We start from the raw sequence: 20,530 nt of genomic DNA on the forward strand, positions 1-20,530 counted from the left end.
TGGCAGCACAGGGGCTGCCCTGTCTGTTCCAAGTCCCTGGACATGGGCTGTACATCCCACCCAGAGCTCCAACTTCCATGCCAACTTGGGACTAACCGGCCAGTGCAACTCCTCATGTAAGGAAAGTTACTTGGCCTTGACTGGTGGTACCTTTCCAAGTTTTCCACTCAGGGACCAAGGGTTTCTTTGCTTTAAACCTGGGGAATTGTGCAGGTGTCTTTTAGCTCAGTCATCTGGCAAGAATGTGGGGGGGGATTCGTTTTGATGTTGCAGTATGTGGAGATCTCAAGGGTACAACTGGGCTGAGCTAAGGGAATGATGAGTACATCCTCTCCTAGGAGGATGGGACAAAGTGACGTGACAAGGCTGTTACAGATCCTGCAGGCTGGTTACAACGATCCACATCAGAAAAACGTTTTACACTGCAGCCCCAGACAAACTCATAATGTGTGCGCACATTCACACACAATCACACAGCAAATATTTCATGAAATGATAACAATACGTGTGATGCAACCTGACACTTTTTACTCTCTATTTCTTCTGTCTTCTCTCTCTCTCTCTCTCTGTCTTCAAATGCTGCTTGTGACTCATCAATTTCACTTCACGACCCACCAGTGGGTTGCGACAGTATTCAAAGCCTTGAATCAAGGTTAATATTTTCATTTTCCAGCTGACAAAATCAAGGCCCAGAGATTTTCTCAAAATGATACCAAAGCTGGAAGTAAAATCCAAAGGTTCTTTCTAATAAAGGAGGGACCTGTGTTTTCTGGGGACCTGCATTTTTTGTTTTCCCAAAGTCTTTGGGAGCACACAGCAAGAAAGCACGGCATACCAAGAGGTTTGTTTCAGGGGCTCTGCTGGTAAAAGCAGAGGTGTTCCACTGCTGCTGGGAAACCTCTGAGGGGGCTGTGTCGCTTGGGGAGTGGAACAGAGAAAACAACGTAGAAAGCAACCAGGTGAGGTTCTGAGGTCTCTTAACCAAGCATTTTACTTACCGGTTGTTGTTTTTGAAGCATAAGACATTTTCCTGAATTTCTCTCTCTCTTTCCTAGACACAGCTCCAGGTCAGCCTCCTTTAGTGATCCACTTTCTCCCCCGTTATCCAACTTTTTTGAAAAGTCATTCCTTGCAGTTTTTTAACCTCTACCAATTCATTGTATTTTCAGTCTCTACTTTCTGTAAATAACTGTCTTCCCTGTTAAAATCATGATCCTAGCAATGAGCATCAGAGAGACAACTCAGGGAATCTTGTTCCCACAGATGTTATCCCAAAAGTTATCCAAATTTGACCAGGCTTACAAATGCTATTTAACAAAATGCCCAGTGATCAGGGTATGTGTATCACATCAAGACTCTTGATACAGGTCATCTGAGTAAAACCAACTCTTTTCCTCCTGAAATTATCTTGTAATCTTCCATAGAATTTCTTGAAATCTTCATCTAAATTTGCTACTTACTCTACTTCTAATCTTTCAGGAAAGCCTTCAAAATTGAAGAGCTGAATTCCACACTGTGCACTGGGTAAATAAAAGTCCAGCTTTCTGATTGCTTATTAGCTATACACCCTTAGAGAGTATGTAACAAAGAGGCCTGCTGTTTGCTTTGCTTAATCTGGTCTTAAAATCTCTGTTCCTTTGTCAGAAAACACTATTTGCAATTGTAAAAAAAAATATTTACCAAGGAACTTGGATAGCATAAGTCAAAGGCTAAGAGCCAAAGGTCAGTAGTTCTCACCCCAAATTTTGTGGACCTGAGAGTTCCTGCTGTGGAGCTCAGCTACACCAAACAAACATGCAGCTTTGTGAGTCCATTAAGAAGCAGACATTTTAGAAGGGGAAGGAAAGGGGAAGGCTGCAGCCCATTCCTCAGTTAGAAGCATGGGCTGCCTAGCCTGCCCCACATAATCCCTGCTACATCTTTGCAATGCAATGTGTCTCTACAGGGAAATCACAGGAACTGCCCTGTTTCACAAACCTGGGAAAGATGCTTAACTTATAAAATCCTTCAGGATAGGACTTCTCCCATGGACAGCAGTGACAATATGCTCCTCTAGGGCTCAGGCCAGATGTTCACCTAAGCATCTCTGTGGGTGCGGTCTCCTGCCTGACAGTAGGGGAAAGATATGTATCCCGAGCACTTCTGTGGGGATCCTTCCTCATCCACAAAGCAGTTTTGGATATCTGATTTTGTGGGCTGACTCTTTTAACAGCACTTGAATTTACCCCTTCATGTGAATTGTTTTCTGGAAAGACCTGTAACTGGGTGCCTTTCCTAACCACCAGTGTATCTGGTATCTGGCATCTGGGAATGAACTACCATTATAGATCAGTGAGTTCTAGCCTCAGGGTGCTCGACCCTAAGCAAGAACTCAGCTCCAAGTCCTGGGTTCAGGTCACAAGGTGCAGGTTCTAAAGGTCAGGTCCTCCGCAGGAAGACCGTGTCAGGGCTTAAGCACAAGAAAACGAAACAAGAAAACCAGAAGGAGTGAGGGAGGCAGGGCTCAAGGAGCCATGACACTGCACCCCAGAGGCTGCCAGCCCAGGTGGCTCTTCAGCTTGTTAAGCAAGAAGACTCTGGGGTAGCACTGGCTCCTCACCTCCACACTGGTGTCATATCCATTGCCTACCACGCCATAGGATCTGCAAAGAGGAATGGGGTGGTAGCAATTCCGAGCCTTCTCGGTTTGATCCTCATGTTTTGATCGTCTCATTCTGTTATGAAATTCTGTAGGTCTCCCTCAGCCCTACCTCAATTTTCTCTGTTAAATTCTTGCCACAACTGCTGATCTCTTGCTCTCTTTAGGGTAAATATCACTGGCCAATGCATGTTGGCTTTTGATTCCATCCAGAGCCAGCTTCTGTCAGAACCATAGTAGTAATTACCACTAGCAATGGGTGGCACTGCGCATAATCAGCTTAAAGAAATAGCTTAATCTAAGGATCTTACCTTGAAGAACCAGGCCTTCCTCCTTGATGGTGTAGACAAATGAGGTGAAGGGAGCCAGTGGGGACTTGGCAATGAGAATCTGCACATAAAGCACATTTTTCTAGGGTTAGTCAAAGGATCAGGGATGGGCCTCTATTCACTCTCCGTCCCACTTTGAGACAAAGTGGTAACATATGACTGTAAGTCACAAGTCTTATTTAAAAAAAAATTTATAACCCAATGTTTAAATGAGTGTTATCCTTTCAAAGAGGTCATCTTAAAAGGCTACACATTTATTCCAACTTTTCTGCCATCAAATACCATTCTTGAATTAATTCTTTTAGAAATAAGTCTCATTATTTTATAACACATGCTTAAATTGCTGCCTTTCTGCCCCAAAATAAACCTAACTTGATGCTCTACTTTTATTTATAAATTTAGCTGTTTTACTAAAAAATATTCAAAGCTACATTTAAAAGATTTACTATCACTGCAAATATTCAAAATAACTTGCTAAAGACAAAGCAATAAAAGGTTTCTTTTTCGGCCCTGGTCCTTCACCAAATCCTTTACTATGTGACTACATTTTCTCTTACTTAAGGTGGAGAGCATTTTCCACAGCCCTTGACTGTGGATTTGGGCACGTGACTTGCCAGGTTGCACGACACAGGTTGTGCCGGTTCCCAGTCAAGGCCTCAAAAAGCCTCAAGTATTTCTAGTTGTTCTCTTAATGTTTGTGCCATCATCAGAGAAAAATATGTCCATGCTAGTCTGCTACCTCAGAAGGAAGACAATAGATACCTGAAACAGCTGGCCAGGAAGGCTCAGGCTAAGGAGTTGACCCCCAGAGACCCACATATACACAAGTTAAATATTGCTGTATGCCTCTGAGATTTTGGTGGTGGTGTCATGAAGCATTATTACAGCAAGAGTTAACTGATATACCAGCCAAAATTTCAAAAATGTTTTCAGCAATGGCATTCTGCTAAGAGGACACCTATTTTAAAGGAGATGGTTATTTGGTCATTTAAAAACCAGTATAATTAGGCCATTATCATATCTCACATGGCTCTACAGAACCTCTAACAATTGGTGGATTGTTTTATTATAGTATTTCTACTGAAGGAAGATTAACATCAGTTTCCTGTTTTACACATGAAAACATTATCAGAAACAGGGACAGTTTGAACTCTGAACCATGTAGGTAATCAGGGAGGCAAGAGAGAAGGAAGAAACAATTTCAAATAATCGAAGGGCGTAACTATAATATCTTGACTGTCTCAATTCAACAAATATGTACTGTCAACTATGAGAAGTGGTGGGGAAATGTGATGAAAAGATCGCAGGTTTTAGTGATAGGCTTGGCATCCAGCTCTTGCACTCATCAGCTAGGAGCCTACGGCAAAGCCCACAATTTTCCTCTGGTAGCCATTCCCCTTCTTCCCTTTAGTAAAGAGCTCCCCAACTTTCCACATTTCTCTGCTTCTTTTGCAACTAGGTGTGGCTATGGGACTAAGCTTTGACTAGCAGAATGTGAGTACAAATCACAGGTAGAACTTCTGGATTACATTTTCATGAGAAAACTGCTAAATAAATAACTTGCTAAAGGCAAAGCAATCGAAGGTTTCTTTGTTAGCCCTGGTCCTTCACCAAATCCTTTACTATGTGACTACATTTTCTCTTACTTAAGGTGGAGAGCATTTACTTAAGGTGGAGCGCCCTTCACTTTCCCTTTCACCCTTCCCAAGACAGGACCCAGCTCCAAGCACAGGGGTGTGGACAACACCCTGGGGATGACAAAGCAGAATGAGAGAGGGAAGCTGGGTGGCTTCAGAGAACATTAGTGTCTCCTACCCGGGGTCACAGTCCTCTCAGGACAGAGCCACTTGTCTCTACCACTGTATTTTGGTATCTTTGTTACTACAGTGCAGCCTGAACTCTAAAACCAAAACTGTGACCCTGGACAACCTAAACTATTTAAGTCTCAGTTTCCCCACATGTAAAATGGTAACAAAAATACCTTCCTAAGTGGGATTATTATAAGGATTAAATTAAGTATACAAAACGCCTGTCACTGTATCAAACACAAAATAAGTTCCTAATAAATAATAGGAACATTTTCAACTAACCCATCACATATGCTTCCCAAGTACCCCTTCACCCTCACTCACCAAACAACAATATACTTGGCTTCTACCAGAAGGAAGTCTCCAGTTGAATTTCAGTAATTTTTACAAGTGTTCTAAAGTTATTTGGATAAACTAGTTCAACATTCTCAGAACCAATGAGAAGGAAGTATAGGTGGGCACTTACACTTTCATGTCAAAAATATCTTATTTGAAAATTAAGGTGGATCCTGGATCCCTTTCTGCCTGAGATAGTTTGGAGACAGTTCAATGTGAATTTTAAGAATACCCCTTAGAAGGGGAATGGCATGGTAGAAGAAAAGACTTGGTTCTTGGTTTTAATGTGAGTTTGCCTCACCGGTGGGTCTGCTGACCTACACATTCCGATTCTGTAGGTTTTGAGTGGAGCCTGGGAGAGTCTGCATTTCTAACAGGCTCCCAAGAGACACTCATGCTGTGGTTCACAGACTACATTTTGAGTAGCCAGATTCTAGGCAATGAGCCTGATTGAAGAGTCTAAGACAGAGAGGCGAGAGATGGGAGCTGTGGGGCCAGTTAGGGGGTGACTCCAATAAATCAGTGATGAGATGATAAGGGCATAAACTACAGCTGGGTCAGAATGAGGGGGGAAAAGGAAATAGATAAGAGAAACGTAAATCCTTCAGATCAAATAGCAGTAAAAATAAACTAAACATATCCCAAATCTCAGATCTTTGTTGTCTGTATGTAGCAACTAGACATGAAACCAAAAGGGCATAAATAACTAGCAATAAATAAAGTATTATGCCATATTTTTAAAAATATTACCATTTTTATTTTATGGACTGCAGAAGCTGAGACTCAGAAAAAAAGAATGCCATCTGAGCCGAAGCCTTCTGACTCTGTGGTGCTAACTCCACCTTCTAATAGCCACTCTGTGAACCCCAGCTAAGAGGATCTCACACCTGGAGGGGCCTCCCTGCAGGAAATCAGAGAGTTTGGACAGGTCACTGATTAATGCACTGTCCTTCTAGAGCAGAGTTTAAAATGAGTCATCAAAAGGATGATCCGTGTGCAGTTAGAAAAAGGAAGTGATAAGTTATGTCAGATGAATTCCATTTCCTTTCTTTGGAAAAGAACTTCCAGATTGATAGATCAGACGGCTATCACCAACACAAAATATCTGACTTCAGCAAAAAATGTGACAAACTCTCTTGATAGTCTTCTGGATAAAGTGAAGATAAGTTGAGTTGGATACTAATGTTACTAAGTGGACTTGTGAGTGACCAAAAGGTCAATAGTAACCTGGTGGGGGACAGCAATCTCTAGCAGAATGTACTGAATTCTAGCCTTGGTCTTACTGACTTGAATAAGATTGCTGATGTATTCAAATACATTCATACAACAAATATGAAATCCAGCAGGAAATGGAACTGACAAAAACTGTTGCTCTAATAGAGCTTATATTCTAAAGAAAGACAAGAAGTATAAAATAAATACAATTATATTATGTTCGATGAGTATACATGCAATGGATGAGAAGATAAAGAATATAGAAAGTGTACTGGATTGAAGGTGGGGGTGTCAATTTTGAATAGAGTATCATGAGATCTCACTGAAGAGGTGACATTTGGACTTATGAATCACGTAACTAAACCCACTGATGGAATGCTGAATTGATGGGAAGGTAACAGAAGACAAGGAGTTTAGAGAAAGAGTTCATATATTAGATTAGATAATCATGATATCAAAACAAATCTCAATTTGGTTGGAATGTTGGAACTAACCATACTCATTGTTTGGGATGCAATTTTATTAAAAAAAAATGAAAGGTCTTGTCCTTGAGAACAGAGCACCAATGATTCATTATGGAACAGGAGAAATAAGACTTAGTATTCAGAAAATGGAGTGTTGGTTAACTATAGTTCAATATTAGTCAGCTGTGAGATGTAAATTCTCAAGAATCTAGCATGTTCTCAGGTTATATCAATGGAGATACAGTATGTGGAACAAGGGAGGGGATAGTCCTGCTTTCCTCCTTATCCAGCAAACCATGCCTGATGCAATGTGTTTGGACTGGGGCCCAAATTCCAAAAGAAAAAAATGACAAAAAAGAAGGTAGTTGGATGCCCAAAGCAATCCATGCCCACAAACACTTCAGTGCCAACATCATGGTAAGAGGACTGAGGTGAAGATGCATATTGCTTTTGAGTTTTCTAATCTGAAGATTCTGTAATGTTATATACTAGTATTATATACTATTACATACTATGTGAAGATACATATTGCTTTTGAGTTTTCTAATCTGAAGATTCTGTAATGTTATATACTAGTATTACATACTATTACATACTATGCGAAGATGCATATTGCTTTTGAGTTTTCTAATCTGAAGATTTCTGTGATGTTATATACTAGTATTATATGCTATTATATACTATGTGAAGATGCATATTGCTTTTACTTTGAGTTTTATAACCTGAAGATTCTGTACTATTATACACTAGTGAGGGGAATTGTAAATTATATTTCAATATATTTCAGGAAAAAAAAGTGATGCTTTCCATGTATCTTTGTGGATATATATAGATTCCTCCCTTTTTAAAATCCAAATTAATGCCCCATGACCTTCTGCCATGCAAACTATAAACTATCCTCTTCTAAAGCAGACAACCCCCCAGCAGATAATTTAGGCTGTGCTAGTTCAGATGTTCAGCCATCCCATAAATCTGGGATGTTCTAATCATTGTCTGACTTAGGCGGTTTTCAAGTATCATTCAGTCTTTTCCAACACATGATGCCCTGCAGGGAGGCCTAGCTGCCTAATAAAACACCAGGGCCCTAGTGAAAAATTCTGATCACACTCAAACCTGTGTGCAGTGTGTGAAAGTTGGCTTTGGAACTCTGAGGGTTCACAGAAATATGTAACTGAGCAAGAGTGAGTGTAGACATATGTGGCTCAGAAAGCCTGGGCTTCATGTGGTAGGTATGTGGTATTGTGAGTGGTTAATCCCATCTCCCACAAATAGCCAGACTATTTCTTCTTGAATATTTCCTTCATATCAGACCAGCGCAGCTTTAACTGCATTCTAATGAATATACTTTCTCCTCTTTTTACCTATCCTTGCAAGGAAAGTGGTCACTCACATTTTAAAATTCTTTGGAGGGGTTGGCCCTGTAATCTCAGCAATTTGGGAGTTTGAGGCAGGAGGACTGCTTGAGGCCAGGAGTGTGAGATGAGCCTGGGCAACATAGTGAGACCCTGTTTCGATTAATCAATCCATTGATCCATCCATCCATCAATTCTTTGGAGGAACATTTAAGGTATATCAAATATGTTCAATGCTGAATCCCCAATCCCACTACCATCTGGAAATAATTCTTATTTGTACCATCCACCCACCCATCCATGTACTTTTCAATACACAAATATGTACTGGGTCTTTTCCTCTGTGTTCAGCACTGATCTAGGTGCAGGAGATAGAGCAGGGAATGAGACAAAGAGGTCGCTGATCTTACAGAGCTGACATTCTGGTGGCAGAAGGCAGACAATACAGGGAAGCCTTTGGGCTTTTTCCACTGTGACATTCTACAATGTGCTCCTCACTCTAGGGCATTCAATCCGTCCATCAACAAACATTTATTGAGTACCACACTCTGGACCAGGTAGATTGAATTTATACTCTATAAATTTGCACTTATTAAAATACTACCACCTGTTTCTAACTCAGTTTATTTCTTAGAGACAAACTCTGAATTCTCAGTGGAACTCAGAAGATCTGGGCATTTTCTGTAATCTCACTCTGTTCCCTTCTGCAGGGCCCAGTGTGGTGCTTTTCAGCTGCGGGCTACTAGAATGATGGGCAGGCACCTTCCTCACTGTTCTTCATTTCACCCCTGTGCTGGTATGTGGAGGTTTCTCTCCATTTACAAGTGGAAACACAGAGGCCTAGGTGGTACTCTAAGTAAACCGTGGAAGGAAAATTGGCCTTTGGGGCCCATGGGCTTCTCCCTGCAAACTCTCTCCTCCTTTTATGTCCCTCCCCCCAGGCTTCTGTTTTGCTCTCTGTAAATAAGCTGTCAGCTAATTCTCTCTACCCCTAAAGTGAGGGCTGGTAAACCTTCCCACGTCACCCTTCTCAGGTGTGTCTACATTGTAATACAAGACTCTCAAAAAGAGAAACAGTTCTGTAATGATAGAAAGTGCAATCGAACTGCAGTGGGTAAGGGGGACTTCCAGAGTTCCTACACTAATACTGCTCATGAGAACAACAACAACCAGCAGACATTCATCTTCACAGTCATCCTCGAAGGTAGGTGCTGAAGCTGGGTTCCAACCAAGACTATCTGGTTCTGTACTACCTGGTCTTTGCTTGTAACCACCACGATGGCAGCTCCCAATCTGTCACATACAACTCCACCCACTTTTCTGGGATTATACATCACATGAGGCAGCATACAGAACAGCAAATAAGGACACTTTCTTTTCGGCATGGATATTGCATGACTCAAGACAAAGAAGGGGGCCGGACAGGGTATCCATGCCAGTTGCCTCAGCTGTTCGCAAGCTTCCACGCGGGCAGTCTGCCTTCTACCTTTCCTCTCTGAAAATCCAAATACAAATGTCACCTATTCCAGAAGCTTCTGCCGATTTCTCCAGCCTAAAGTCATCTCTCTCTCATCCCCCCGCACTTTATCCGTATTCTCTAATTACTAGTTTTCTTGACTGCTTGACGGTTCATGTTACCTGAATTAACTATAATCTATTTGACCACTCTCGTTGTTGCTGCTGCTTCTGGTCCCAAAAACCTCTAGTGTGGTGCTATATACGTAATGGAACCTTCATTAGGAAATGCAAGAATGAATGAGGGAATAAATGCACAAGTTGATGAACCACAGAAGCTCTACTGATTCATACCCATTTTTAGGACTTATCTGGCTCTCTCTTCCCAAAGTTAGGGAACTCAGAAAATGCCATAGAAAACGGCAGGGTTCCCAGTCAATCACTGCCAAGACTCTCACATTGGCCAGGCCCAAAGTCAAGTCTTTGGTTTCAGCTTGCTATAGCATCACATGTTTTTCCTGGCCTGATCCCACTTCCAAGAGGCTCAGTAAGTGGAAAAGGAGCCACAGAACAGAAAGTGCTGGGCATAGGAACCTCAGGCCTTCTCCAGGATGGTGACACCTTCTAGGGATAGTGTCTGGGTCCTCCTTTTAAAGTATAGGTGTGGCCCTCATCTGAGGCAACCAAGCCCACCCCTTCTCCATGGGTGGCTAGGAAGGCCAGTGTGGAGCAGACAGCACAGAGATGTCAGGAACCTTGGGCACAGGCTATCCTGGAGGCTGCTTTTTCTTTTTGAGACAGCGTCTTGCTCTTGCTACCCAGGCTAGAGTGCAATGGTACAATCTCAGCTCACTGCAACCTCTGCCTTCTGGGTTCAGCCGATTCTCCTGTCTCAGCCTCCTGAGTTGCTGGGATTATAGGCACCTGCCACCATGCCCAGCTGATTTTTTCTATTTTTAGTAGAAATGGGGTTTCACCATGTTGGCCAGGCTGGTCTCAAACTCCTGACCTCAGGTGATCTACCCGCTTTGGCCTCCCAAAGTGCTGGGATTACAGGCGTGAGCCACTGTGCCCAGCCTGGAGGCTGCTTTTATAGAGTTCTGGTCCTGGCAGTTTACATGAGTTCCTGCAATATAGCCCCAACCTTAGGAAAAAGTGAGTTTTGCCTTTGTGGCCCAGGAAAGCAGACATGAATGGGCAGCCATGAGCTGAGGGTAAGCTGGCACTTTCTCTTCTCTAATTCCTGTGCCAGGAAGGCTTCCTTTGACAGCAGTAAGGAATCCTTTCTCTCTTCTATTTCCTTCCCCTTCCCACCCACAACCCCAAATCTCACATTAGTTGGAGGTGAAAGGAAGAGTAAAATGATCTGGCAGAGGAAAAGTATAAGCAGAAGAGTTTCTTCCTGTAAGGGCAGGTGGTAGGACTGGCTTTCTTTCTATCCCTACTATCTGCTATAAAATGTGGGGCCCAGAGACAGTGTAATATGCTCAGCAAAGAAAAGTACAGCAAGAAGCAACTGAAATAGACAGCTCAGAAACATGACTTTGCATCCATCCACAATTTCCTGTGCTGCTAGTTTTTTAATCCTGTCTCAGTCTCCCTCATGATCAGCAAGATTATGTGGTTGTTGATAAATTCAGTGGGGATTTCCTTGTTGAATGTGTCTGATACTTTTATCTTCATGCAAGGGTCCTGCCGAGAAATTAGGGAGGAAACCCACTCACTGAAATGTCCTTCTACAGGGACCCTATTCTCTGACTTCGGCTGGAGACCTGGGCTAATAAAACCCATTGCTAAGTTAAACAAACCTTTCCTCTAGCTATGCCAAGTGTCTGCGACAGAAATCCTTCATGCCAGGGTTTTCCTCCTTGTCCAAGACTTAGAAAAAATTGTTTTCTCAGCTGCTTTGAAGCTCAGGAAGAGAGCCAGGGAGGCAAACAAACCAGTTAGTCTTGCATCAGATAATTCAACAGGCTCTTGATAACCCCAAGTCTTCTGTCCCTTCCCAGGTTGAGCTGAACTCTCCAAGCCAAAGGACAGAAGGGCCGGAAATGCTCCAGACAGGAAGATCTGTGACTGGAGCGAGGCCATAGGATCAGGGGAGCTTGAAGTGTACCCAGTGATCCTCACAGGAATTCCCCATTGTGTTGCGAGAGCTGGAGGGAAAGGTGGCAGAGGTCCAACTCTCAGTCTGTATTTGGATCTTAGACTGATTAGAATCTGCTTCATCACTTGGAAAATCACTTTGCATGGAACACTGAAGCCTCAACACCAGCAGCCTTGCAGGATTATAAGGAGAGAGCAGAGAATGAGTTTAGTGGCATCTAAACTGCCTTCTCAAAATAGAAGAGCAAGATCTGTAGAAGTAATATAGTGCTGGAAAATGGCAGGGTGGAAAATGCATTTATTAATTTGTCCACACATGGCCTACTTCACAACTTTTTCTACAGAAATTAGGGGGCATAAAATAAGCTCATCTGAATCCCTAAAAATATAATTCTGGTCTCTGGGAAGAGTTTCTTAGGAAGTTTGCCCCTGGGATTATAGGATCTTATTCCCTCACAGAATATCATTATGCTCTTGTATAATATCTCTCTGGTGACTGTTTTCAAAATGTTTACCTATAATATAAATATACATCAGGTTCCCAAAGTATAAGAAAGTATTGCCTAGAGAAGAGCAAGCTCCTTAAAGAAAACATTAATTTCTTCTGATCAGTAGGATATTAACTTAGTAAATGATGGAATAGCAAATAGTTGAGGGTCGGAATGACATTTTGAGTTTACTGTTTTTCTCCCAACATTTTATTATGAAACTTTTCAAACATACAACAAAAGTATAAGAATTTTATTGTGACTATCCATAAATATATCAATCGGTTCTACCATTAACGTTTTATTGCTTGAACCCAGGAATTTGAGGTTTTAATGAACTATGATTAGTTCTCCAGCCTGGATGACACAGCAAGGCCTTGTCTCAAAAAACAGAAACAAAAACCAAAATCATTTTAATACACTTGTTTTTATCACATATATATTTATCCATCAATCCATCTTATTTTTTGTTCTGGTGTTACTACATGTCAAAGTAAATTGCAAACATCAGTACATTTTTCTCTAACTATTTTAGCAGGCATGTAATTAACTACAAGCTTAATATTTATTAATACAATTTAAAAACCAGGTTGGTTTTTTTTTCCAGTGAACTTTACATGTGGTTTGAAAATGTTAGTAATTCTTCCTGAATTATGCCACAATCAGAGAAAATTTATTGACTATAAATACATGGTAGTATGCAAATTTATACAGTCAAAAATATGGGCCACCAATTCTACATTTATGTCAGCTTTATTTAGGTATAATTTACATGCAATCAAGTTATTTTTTTAACATAAGCATTTAAACTATCTATTTCCCTATAACCACTGCTTTAACTACATCACATAAGTTTTGGTATGTTGTATTTCTGTTTTCATCTTCATTCACTTCTAATTTCTCTTGCGATTTAATCTTTGATCTATTGCTTATTTAGGGTGTGTCTGTGTGAGTGTGTTATTTAAATCTGTACACATTTGAGAATTTCCAATTTTTTTTTTTTTTTGAGACAGGGTGGAGTGCAGTGGCTCGATCCCCACTCACTGCAACTTCCGTTTTCTGGTATCAAGCAATTCTCCTGCCTCAGCCTCCCGAGTAGCTGGGACTACAGGTATGCATGACCACACCCAGCTAATTTTTTGTATTTTTAGTAGAGATGGGGTTTCCCCAGGTAGGCCAGGATGGTCTCGATCTCTTGACCTCGTGATCTGCCCGCCTCGGCCTCGGAAATTGCTGGGATTACAGGCATGAGGCACCACACCTGGCCTCCAAATTTTTCTTTTGTTACTTATTATTAATTTCACTCCAGGACTGGGTATGTTGGCTCCCACATATAATACCAGCATTTTGGGAGGCTGAGGTGGGCAGATCACTTGAGACCAGGAGTTCAAGCCCAGTCTGGCCAACATGGCAAAACCCTGCCTCTACTAAGCATACAAAAATTAGTTGGATGTGGTGGTGCATGCCTGTAAGCTCAGCTATTCAGTTGGCTGAGACACACAAATCACTTGAACCTGGGAAGTGGAGGTTGCAGTGAGCCGAGATGGTGTCACTGCAATCCAGTCTGGGTGACAGAGTGAGACTCTGTCTCAAAAAAAAGAAAAAAAAATTCATTTCATTGTGATTGGAGAAGTTTGTATGATTTCAATATTTTAAATTTATTGAGGCTCACTTTGTGGCCTAATTTATACTTGAGAAGAACATATATCTGTTGTTGTTGTGTAGAGTGTTCTGCTGGAAATGGCAGGGTGGAAAATATTTATTAATTTGTCCACACACGGCCTACTTCACAACTTTTTCTACAGAAATTAGGGGGCATAAAGTAAGCTCATCTGAATCCCTAAAAAATATAATTTTAAATAGGCCAGAGGTCTACTTAGTGTAGAGTGCTATTTGAGCCTTCTATTTCTTTTCTTTTCTTTTTTTTGAGACTGAGTTTCGCTCTTGTTACCCAGGCTGGAGTGCAATGGCACGGTCTCGGCTCTCCACAACCTCCGCCTACTGGGTTCAGGCAATTCTCCTGCCTCAGCCTCCTGAGTAGCTGTGATTACAGGCATGTGCCACCATGCCCAGCTAATTTTTTTTTGTATTTTTAGTAGAGACGGGGTTTCACCACGTTGACCAGGACGGTCTCGATCTCTTGACCTTGTGATCCACCCGCCTCGGCCTCCCAAAGTGCTGGGATTACAGGCTTGAGGAGTCTTCTATTTCTTTGTTGAATTTCTATCTAGTTGTTATATCCATTATTGAAAGTGGGGTATTGAAGCCTCCAGCTATTATCACTGAATTTCTATTTCTCCCTTAAATTCTATTAGTTTTTGCTTCATGTTTTTTGGGGCTCACTTGTTAGGTGCACATATGTTTATAGTTATGTCTTCTTGATGGAGCGATCCTTTTATAATTATAAAATGTCTTTTTGTTTCCAGTAATGATTTTTGTCTTACAGTCTATTCTGTCTGATATTAGCATAGCCATTCCAGCTTTCTTTACTGTTTGCATGACATACATTTTTCCATCTTTTTACTTTCAACCTATCAGTGTCTCACTCAAAGTGTGTCTCCTGTAGACAGCATATAGTTGAATCATATTGTTTTTAAAAAAAAATTATTTTGCCAATCTCTGCCTTTTGGTTAGAGCATTTAATCAACTCATGTTTAATGTAATTATTGATGAAGTAGAATATATGCCTGCCATTTCAGTATTCGTTTTCTGTGTGTAACTCCTTTTTGTTCCTCTGTTTTGCCATTACGGTTTTCTGCTATTACTGCATTGTGTTAGATATTTTTCTAGTATACAATTTTAACTCTCTTGTTATTTTTTTCACTATGCATTTTTGAGTTATTTTCTTAGAGGCTCCCCTAATACTGTCATTCATACTTTAATTTAAAACTAGTTCAGATTGATACCACCTTAATTTCAATTGTTTCCAAAAATTTTGCATCAATATAGCTCTATTCTCTTTCCCTCCCTTGTACCGTTGTCATACAGATTACATTGTTATACATTATAAGCCCATCTACACAGTTTTATAACTGCTTTTTGCAGTTATCTTTCAAATAAGATAGTAGAGGAACAGACTTACAAACAAAAATACATATATTGCCTTATATTTACTTATATATTTATCTTTACTAACACACTTTAGTTTTTCATATGGACTCGAGTTACTCTCTAGTGTCCTTTCATTTCAGCCTAAAGAATTCTTTTTAGTATTTTCTATATGGTAGGTGTACTAGTGACAAATTCTTTTAGATTTTGTTTTTCTGGGAATGTCTTAATTTTTCCTTCATTTTTGAAGGATAGTATTGCTGGGTATAGAATTCTGGATTGACAATCTTTTTCTTTCAACAGTTTAAATATGTTATTCTATTACCTTTGCTTCTGTGGTTTCTGATGAGAAGTCAGTCAGTTAATTTTACTGAAGATCCCTTATACATGAAGTGACTTAGTGGTCCACTAATCACACAACAGATTTCCTTTGTGAATCAGTAAATCTTTCAGTCTGTCTGTCTGTCTGTCTGTCTCTCTCTCTCTCTCTCTCTCTCTCTCTCTCTCTCTCTGTGTGTGTGTGTGTGTGTGTGTGTGTGTGTGTGTGTGTGTATGTGTTGGGTCATGCATTCAATACCCCATCAAGCCATATACCTCTGTTTTGTTTAATTCCTTCTTGCACACAGCCTCAAGTGCAGCCAGAAGTGAGAGCTTCAGGTTTTCTCAGCTCTTACAAAGCGCTGGGTATGTATGTGGCCCTCTAGATTCTTTGGTATATGTAAAAGCTTTACAAAACCCCCTGTAGCCATCTTATTCCCCCAGATTGATTTTACATTTTTTTGGTCAGCCTCTTATTGGCCCTACCTGGTAATGGAGCCTTGGGCAGCCATGATGGTAAGCAATTACCACTGATTGTTTTCAACAAATGCTCTGTGGGTAGTGCTGTTCACACTGACCAAGTTCCGAATCTAGATCAAATAAAGACAAGCCCTGAGAATGGAGCTTTTTAGCAAGCTGTTAGGTCAAATAATAGCAAGTCTCTGGGATGGGGTTTTTGAGGTGCTCCAAACCTGTTTTATCCTATCCAGTGGCTGCTACCATGCTGGCTTTCAAAGATGCTACAAATAAAGACTATTGATGTTCAAGGTTACTATAGCACTGATGAAAAGAGAACAGAATTAGGGCGGTTAAAATTCCACAAGTCTTGCTGTTCTTCCTGAGAATCACTTGTTTTGTTTGTTTGTTTTTTCCTCACATAAACACTCCTTAGACTGTTGTGAGCCTTTATTTAATTTCAAGAATTCTGAAGAAGTTTATTTTGACAGTTTTTGTCAATGTTCTTGTTACTTTTATGGAGGTGTAGATTTTGGGAGTGCGTTGGTTCACCATGCTGAAAACAGAATCTCCTAAGTCAAAATTTAAACATCCTGATTTATTCAGTATCTATCTTGGTTATCTCCCCTTTTAATTCTGACTCATCCTTTTTCTGTTTTAAAAGTTTTCACAGCACTAGACAACTGACATTTTTAAATCAACTTAATGTTTACACATAATTTAAAATAGCAAATAATGCCACTTTTAAAATTATCTTTCAGCTCTTTAGTTGAATCTGTCACCTATCATATTATTAATTTCCAGGTACTCTTCCTTGTCTTCCGACCATTTCTAATTCACTGCTTCCTATTTTTGTTCTTATGACATTTTTAACTCTGAGAAATTAATTACACTTTAAGTTTTCTTCTGAATCTTACATTATCTCTAAATCCTCACAGCTCTTTTATTCTGTTTTCTTCTCTCCTTGATATGACAGGCATTTTCCAAAGTCTGGTATTCCTTGGTTTTCAATCATATTTAAAGCATCAAATATTTTTATACTAAAAATACAATTAAAAGCACTGTGTATACATACAGCATTTGTAAACTGGTGGGATCCACTGTAGAGTCAATAAATGGAGACACCTTCTTAGAAGTGGACTGATATTTAAAAAATGAGCTCTTCACTCTCTTGTTTGGTTGCTACATTCTAGAAGCAGGGCAGAGAAAGAGGCTATAGACTCACCATTTGGCAGGCATAATCCTCTGTTTTAACAAAATGCCCATTTTTGTCCTTTGCTTTGTCTAGAGTCCCAAGTCTGTCTCCAAAGATAAATTTTGGCTTTTATCCTGGGTTGGAGATTTGTCACTTGCCTTTCTTGCATGAAAAAGGAGGTTCAGCTACTTTATATATTTCATGTAAAATTTTAAACCAATCTGCTGTTTTTGTCTTTTCTGTATTCTTTGATATCTGGTACTTCTAAGTCCTGAAGAACTCTCGCAAGTGTTCTACTCCTACACTATTTTGAAGGCACCAAAATGTCTCTGTTCTTTCTTGCCAATTTTGTATCATTTCCTGTATTCTATTATTTGCTGAAATCTGTTGATGTCTTAAAAAGATTCACACTCTCTTTGTCTTTTTGGATTAACTTTACTATTTTATCACATGGAAATAATTTCAAATGAATCATGAGAAAGAATGAACATGTGGTCAAATCTCCACATTAAAGTGAAGGCACTCTTTGTGAACTTTAGTTTTTCTATCTTCAATTAGGTAGTGATTTAGTAGTACTGTCATAATAGCAGTTTGAGAGTTACGCACGTGCACACAAGTGTGCACACAACACACATCCTACTGTACATATGTACCAAATAGCTCCTCTTAAGGCTGCTCAATACTATTTTTTAGCTATTATCAAATCATGCTTATAGAGCACTAAAAAAGGTGGCTTGGGGCCAAGTACAATCAACATTATTACAAAATGTAACACATCTTAGATTTTGCCAAACATGTCTTCAAATCTTGGCTATATAATGTTGGGTACTCTAAACTCTTTAAGCCTTATTTTCCTCATCTCTAAAATGAATACAATATCACTAATCTCATAGGCTTATTGTGAGGATTAAAGAGATGAAATTAGTGAAAAATGTGGCACATCATAGGAACCTGAGAAATAATACTTTCTTTGCACTATGATGAGAGAATCTTATGGGGATAAAAAAAATGCAGAAAAGTTGGTCACTTGCTCCATTTTAAGGCTAAAGAGTTAGCTGAATGGTCTAATTGCCTTTCCTTGCTGTCCATGTGAGAGTGCCTATGTGTGTAAGGCTAAAGTACAACTTCATACACAGGCTATCGAACTGTACATTTAGGTTTAAAATGATATTTCTAACCATTACTAAAATTGTTAATGTTACCATTTGTTAATGTTACCATTGGGTACTCTGAAGGAAGTAAGAACTAACTTTATTGCTAGTAAGTTCATCGCCATCAAATACTACATTTAAATTTTATTTTTACTGGTTTTTTAAAAATAAAATGTTAATGTAAGTATCACCAACTTCAACTTTCAAGTAAGTATAAACTGGTTTCATCATGATCTGAATTTGGAAACTTAAATCTAATGCCAATTAAAGCAAACGAATACTGTCAGGCAATTTCAAGCAACAGGAATCCATTCCCTTTCTCTACCCTAAATCAGGAGTATATAAATAACCAAAAAACCAAGATGCACAAGAGCTCTGTCCAGCTGTAAATCCTAAGCTCTCTGGATATCCGGTTAGGCAAGTCTGACTTCCCAGCACCTTCCACAGACCCTTAAGAAACAAGAGTTGGGTCCTCCTGTTCAGGCCTGCTAGAAAATGCAGCCGAAGCGAGGCAACTCTGGCTTTCAAGGGTCACAGAAGGAAGACTGTGGCTATGTGATTATTACAGCAAAAAGATGCCAGGAACACGGAGGGTGTGTCTTGAATTCTGAAGCACACATCCCTGTTACATCATGCTTGGGCCACACGGGACTTTCTTTAGTCTCACAGGAACCGATTCAAGGAAGGCAACATGTTTCTGTGTAAAGAGGCTAAAATGTGGGCTTGACACATTCAAAAACAGCTGGTCAAATGGGACTGGTTTGTTTAATGTACCACATCCCTGGCGCTGCTCTGATGGGTGGAGGAACCAATGCTAGTGAGAAATCAGCATGCTCTTTCTTCAGAGCATGGTCAAATTAATTCTCTCTGTTACTGCGGCATTCTTACTATTTCCCTGAAGTCCTCCTCCAGCAAATGCAAGGGCAAAGGACAAAAAGAAAACACAAGACAGGATTTCAGAGGAGTTGAAGGGTGTAACAGAGAGACAGCAGGGCACCCTTCCCAGCTTTTCCTTTAAGCACAAACTAAATCTAGTTTCAGAAAGATGGAGGAGAGCTGGAACTTTATACAGTAACTCTCTCCAGTGCTGTCAGGGTACAACCAGGAACCTGCCAGCTTTGTCTTTTGTATTTTCAATGTTTTTAATGTGACTGTGTCTAAATCTTACACTATATATAACCATCGAATGACTCACTTATCAACTATTATAGGGGAATTAAGGCATCTTTAATTCACAGAAATAGGCTCACAGACTGAAATAATTCAGGAAACAGGTACGTATATGCACCAGAAGGATCTCAGAAAGAACTTGGTAAGAAGAGCCTGACAGCAACCAGATTGGATATGTAAAGAGTTTAAAATTCTAAAAGTCTCATTAGAATCACCTGTTTGTGCTCAATCTGTGTCTTCAGGCAGTCTACCTACTTAACACACATACCACCAGGCTGAGCATTCTACAGAAGGAGTGAATAGGTTATCTTGCCCGAAACACAGGACCCTGAAGCTGAGAATGCAGATGAATACTGACCATCAAAGGAGTCAAAAACTGTCCAATATAAGGCGTTCCCTGGGCTGAGAAGTCTGGATAGGGCCTTTGTGGGGTGCAGCATGGCCTGGCACTGAGACCCCACAGTCATGCTAAAAATGAAGTCTGCTCAGAATCCTCCCGGGCCTTTTACAGTATCATAATCCCATATTCCCTTCTTACTGTTAATGCTGACTTGACTACACTGCGAGACTATTTGCCAGTCTCAACAAACAATTGATTTTTCTCTCTTTCCCCATTGGTACACTATGAATATGGCTTTATGTTTTTCTGGTAATACCACAGGTTCACCATAAACAAGTCAAGCAAAACAGAGTCATGAGGAATAAAGAAACCCAACCTCCTTCAGTGGTTCTGAGTGAGAAAAACTATGTGAGGAACTACAGAACAGAGTGTGGGGTCTAAGCTCCCTCTCTCCCTGAGGGCCCTTCAGAGGTGAAACAGGAGGTAAGTCCAGAAGACACAGTCTTTAAAATAGTCCTGGCTGGGCACAGTGGCTCACGCCTGGAATCCCAGCACTTTGGGAGGCCGAGGCAGGCAGATTGCCTGAGGTCGGGAGTTTGAGACCAGCCTGGTCAAAATAGTGAAACCCTGTCTCTACTAAAAAATATAAAAACTAGCCAGG

General features: G+C 40.4%; 1 protein-coding gene across 6 annotated transcripts in view; it reads right to left on the reverse strand.

The window, feature by feature from the left end:
* The window catches only part of RAD51B (RAD51 paralog B), a 747,205-nt gene that overhangs the window by 107,170 nt on the left and 619,505 nt on the right, over positions 1 to 20,530 (reverse strand). For all 6 annotated transcript variants that reach the window (XR_012516148.1, XR_012516149.1, XR_012516151.1 and 3 more), the window contains one exon: positions 2,950 to 3,028. Coding sequence is in view for 1 of the 6 variants with exons in the window: in XM_003924464.3 (XP_003924513.1) it covers positions 2,950 to 3,028 (79 nt within the window). In the remaining 5 variants the exon portion in view is untranslated. The remainder of the gene's footprint in view (positions 1 to 2,949; positions 3,029 to 20,530) is intronic.

Source organism: Saimiri boliviensis, chromosome 2, assembly GCF_048565385.1.
Source record: "Saimiri boliviensis isolate mSaiBol1 chromosome 2, mSaiBol1.pri, whole genome shotgun sequence".
NCBI lineage: Eukaryota > Metazoa > Chordata > Mammalia > Primates > Cebidae > Saimiri > Saimiri boliviensis.